General features: G+C 42.8%; 1 protein-coding gene across 1 annotated transcript; it reads right to left on the reverse strand.

Annotated features, from left to right (window-relative positions):
- Window positions 1-441: 441 nt before the first annotated feature.
- chst3a (carbohydrate (chondroitin 6) sulfotransferase 3a) lies at window positions 442-3,606 on the reverse strand. Its single transcript, XM_062996376.1, has 2 exons — window positions 3,527-3,606; window positions 442-2,100 (listed from the first exon to the last, which is right to left on the reverse strand). Exons 1-2 carry the CDS (start codon window positions 3,604-3,606, stop codon window positions 948-950), a joined length of 1,233 nt encoding a protein of 410 aa, XP_062852446.1. The 3' UTR covers window positions 442-947.
- Window positions 3,607-4,698: the final 1,092 nt, after the last annotated feature.

The raw sequence follows: 4,698 nt of genomic DNA on the forward strand, positions 1-4,698 counted from the left end.
GGAGACCAGAGCACTCAGAGTAAACCCACACAGACACAGGGAGAATATGCAAACCTGGGGATCGAACCCAGGACCTTCTTGCTGTGAGGCAACAGTGCAACCCACTTAGCCACCGTTCCGCCCTTTAGCTTAAGTAAGTGCTTTATCCTAGTCAGGGTCACAGTGGATCCGGAGACTGTTCGGAACACACACAGGCAGACACAGGATATACCTTCCACAGAGGACTATTTTATTAAACACTCACTCATTCATTGACACGTAGCCTAATTATTAAAGGTGCCAGAAAAGCTTTTTTGTGCTGTAATGTAATAAGCCACCTGATTTATGGTTCTTTAAGATTTCTTTGTTGGTACCACAATTAGCAACTGGCACAAGTAAACATTCACAGATGAAGCATCCAGTTCATTGTGGATTAAAGAAGTACTGTACAATAAGACTAGAAATAAAATCAAGGTCGTAGCCATGAATTGAATGTTGGGAGGTGGGGTGGGGGGATTCCTGCTGTTCAAAAACATTCCTGTCATATCAACTGGAAACTGGAAACACTGACAAATTACAACATTATGCAAAGCTAGTGTGTGGAATTTGTTTATTTATCATTTTTACACCAGTAAATGGGGGGCATTACATATTGTGATTACGACCTTGGAATAAATAAAGGATTGCTGTGATGGCACATGACAGGTGATGGCATCCTCACAGATTAAAAATAGTTCTTTCAAAGAGTCACTTCATAGAAAATCTAAACTGGCATCGTCACAACAGTGTAGGTGCAATTTAGGAAAGCCAGTCAGCTTACGTTCATATTCATAAAGATTGGATAAAACCAGTGTACCCTGAAGAAATTCACACAGACACCAGCAAGCATTCCAGACAAACAGTAGTTCAGGATCAACCTTAGTCCCCCAATGTGAGGCAAATTGCTTCTTTCTGCTGTTTTACATAATTTAGGGTAAATTAAATAGTTTTTCCTCAAGTAAACTTATAGACTTATTAACCAGTGTCTCTTCACTGTCAACAAATCGATAACCAAACAGTTCCATAGACGGCCCGCAAACTTCCTGCACAACTTGAGCTAGATTGAAGGGTATGCCAAAGCGCCACTTTTCCACCTGCTCTGAAGAGTTCTTCTGTGTAGAGTAAACTCCACTGGCAACTTCAGAAGCATGTGTATTCTTAAGGATCCACTCCTTCGCCTGTGACGTGAATGGGATCCCAATAAATCTATACATCTCAGCAGCTTTTTGCATGGGGTATCTGGCGATGTCCTCGTAGCGTACGAGCATGTATCGATTTTCCAACCAATCGGGTCGGCTCAAGCCCAGCTCGGCAGACTCACGGAGTTGATTGCAGTTTCCTTGAAGCCTTTTCACTTCTTCGTCCTCTATGGGCACCTCTCCGTTTGCTGCCCAACTTTTCCAGGTCTGGTACTTCTTTGAGAAGGCTACCATTCTTGATGCCAGGACAGCACGGGGGTCTCGCACCAGCTGTATTATCTTGATGTCCAGTCGTGGATCTTCCACCAGCAAGCGCAGTGCTTCCAGCTGCCGAACCCTGACCGTCTTGATCGCCCTGTGCTCCTTCCTCAGACATGCCTCTGACGCCAGAGTAAGGTTGAGAGGCCCACAGCGGCGAGTTTTGCAACGGTATCTCTCAAAAACAGTCCTTATTACGGGTGTGCACACCTCCTCTTCACACAAAGCCTTACTGGACTCACGGCGGAATAGCGCAGGGGTGACATGATCCTGAGGAGGTGGGCTGATAAATTGCTCCAGTAGTGAGAAGTCACACAGAAACAGGCTCAACAACACGTCCCGGTACGCAAGAGATGAAATTGTGGTGTTTGGGAAGTCAGTGTTGTGGGAAAGTGTCCTTTCTACGTGCCATAGTGGCTCAAACATGTAAAACATGTTGGAGCCAATCTGGTTAAAAAACTCACCAACAAAGGAGGATCCAGTGCGAGTGGTGGCCAATAAGAGGATGTGCTTTTGTCCTGGCTCTAAAAACTGGGTGGAATTTTCCCCTGGTGCATTGGAGCAGTTAAAGCAGAGAGGGTCTGGGGTCTGGGGTGCCTGCAGGAGCGAAAGCTTGTCAGAAACCCTAGGGAACACAGAAAAAACAAGACTGATGAAATCCTAAATAAAAATAACCCGATCCTTTGTATACACATATTGTTGCTAGAGGATCGTGTTAGTTTAAACACTTTTTTTAAACACCACAGCTCAACGCCACAGCAATAGCTTAGCTCCACCATTTACACTTTGCATTTACATTTATGGCATTTAGCAGATGCGTTAATTCAAAGCAATTTACAGTTGTAACCATTTACAATGAAAGCAATTGAGGGTTAGGGGCCTTGTTTAGGGGCCCAAGTGTGGCAACTTGGCAGTGGCGACTGAGGCCTGCAGTTCTTTAGATGTTCACATTGGTTCTTGTGTGACCTCCTAGATTTGTCAGCGATGCATTCTTGGTGAAATTTTTGTAGCCAGGCCACTCATGTGAAGGTGGTTTGCTTGAGTCCCAGAGCCTTGGCAATAACTTTGTAACCCTTGGAACATTTCAATGGCATTGCATCTTTGCTGCTTTTGAGACCTTCTAGCCTGCTTCACATTGCCAGACAAGTTCTATTTAAGTGATTTTTCAATTAAACAGGTCTTTCAGAAATCATACCAGGGTGCGGGTAGTGAAATTAAATCCACTTGTCAATTGAATTCAGGTAAATGGTTGATTTAGAGTTATTTTTGTATTATATTAAAGTAGTTGGATGATCTGAAACACATGAGTGTGACAAATATGCAAACATAGAATACATTGGGAAAGGACAAATACTTCACATCACTATAAGCTTAGACAAAGGGACTTCTGTCTGCTACAGTGGATTGAGATTTAAAATCTTATGTTAATTGTTAAAGCACCAACCACCACCAAGTTTCAAACTGCCTTTTGTCGCAATGGCAGTGCAAGAACTGTCCATCAGGAACTTCATGGATTGAGTTTCAATGGCATAACAGCTGCTAATCAAGCTTTAATCACAGCATTGTCTGGTGTGGAGCTGTTTTTGATGAGATGAACTAAGCCCCTTATTTTATGGTATAGGTTTATGGGTGCTCGAACCTATCCCAGCTTTTCAATGGACGCAAGGCACGCAGTTACAACCTGGACCGGGTGCCAGTCCATCGCAGGGCAGACACACATACACACACACATTCACCTATAGGGCAATTAGTTGTCTCCAATTAACCTGACTGCATGTCTTTGGACTGTGGAAACCGGAGCTCCCGGAGGAAACCCACGCAGACAAGGGAAGAACATGCAAACTCCGCACAGAAGGGACCCGGACCGCCCCGCCTGGGGATCGAACCTAGGACCTTCTTGCTGTGAGGCGACAGTGCTACCCACCGAGCCACATAAGAGAATGATGTTATTTTAAGGCAGTTCTGAGCAATTTGAAGAACCTTTTCAAATATCAGTGTTACCTTTTCTCAAATATCAGTTTTAAATGTCAAGAAGTGAATAAAAGACTCACTTTGATATAATATTGTTTTCCTTTTCGATGACGACCACTGCCACAATGCAGATGACCAAGATAACATATTTATTCCTCATTCTTGAATTGGATTTTAGGAAATCCCTTTACAGTCTGTAAGGACAACTATTCACCGTTGCCAAACATATGATGCTTATATGACTCCACCAGCATTCAGGTTCATCTCATGTCAGGACATGGTACAAAGCTGACCTGAAATTAAACAGTAACAAAGAAATTATTATGATTAAATCTGTAATACTGTATAAAAAATAATTTGCACACAATTAAACAAAACTCCAGCTTTCTTTTGTGTTCTTTCCAAGCTAACCAGCTTTCTTTGATGTTATGAAGTCAGACCACTGACTATGAGAGGTTCATGACCAGTCAGCACAGCATGAGTCTGCACACTCGGACAACCTCAGCTTTGTTTCTCTGAACCCTGTAAAAAGCAACCACTGTCATCACCTGTTCACTAATAGCAGTGAGGAGCTGAAATGCATTCATAAGGACACAATGACTCTTGTTTAAAGGTTCTCACTGAGTTATATAGATGAAGACAGAGCTGTAGAATTTTCCAAAAAGCTCTAGTAATGAACACCAGTGCATCAGACTATGAGTCATGGTTTAGTCAGCGGAACAAATTCATTGGCACTCCATGCTGCTGCCTCGAAGCAGAATAGTTGTAATGTTTTAGTAGAACACATGGGTGACTATGGAAAGTTCCTCCCAGGCAATGAGCACAGTCAAGGAATGAACCCACGTCTTTAGGATACATGTTGTTCTCAGCACCCACTCTAGCAGCTGTGCCACTGTCATGCTTATTTCAGTTTGTAGGCGTTTTTATACTTGTATAATTATATACTTGTGTTTAGAATAGAAAAAAAAGAAGACAAGGGCCTTTATTTGTCATATATACATATACACTGAATCAGCCATAACATTAAAACCATCATTATCAGCTCCACTTACCATATAGAAGCACTATGTAGTTCTACAGTTATTGACTGTAGTCCATCTGTTTCTCTACATACCTTTTTAGTCTGCTTTCACCCTGTTCTTCAATGGTCAGGACCCCACAGGACCACCACAGAGCAGGTATTATTTGGGTGGTGGATCATTCTCAGCACTGCAGTGACACTGACATGGTGGTTGTGTGTTAGTGTGTGTTG

The sequence above is a fragment of the Trichomycterus rosablanca genome, chromosome 5, assembly GCF_030014385.1.
Source record: "Trichomycterus rosablanca isolate fTriRos1 chromosome 5, fTriRos1.hap1, whole genome shotgun sequence".
Classification (NCBI taxonomy): domain Eukaryota; kingdom Metazoa; phylum Chordata; class Actinopteri; order Siluriformes; family Trichomycteridae; genus Trichomycterus; species Trichomycterus rosablanca.

Excerpts from the sequence above, each read along its gene's own strand:
- chst3a (XM_062996376.1), bottom strand. The coding sequence starts at position 3,606 with ATGAGGAATAAATATGTTATCTTGGTCATCTGCATTGTGGCAGTGGTC. Across the intron at positions 2,101-3,526 it reads GAAAACAATATTATATCAAA|GGTTTCTGACAAGCTTTCGC; the intron begins GTGAGTCTTTTA and ends TGTGTTCCCTAG.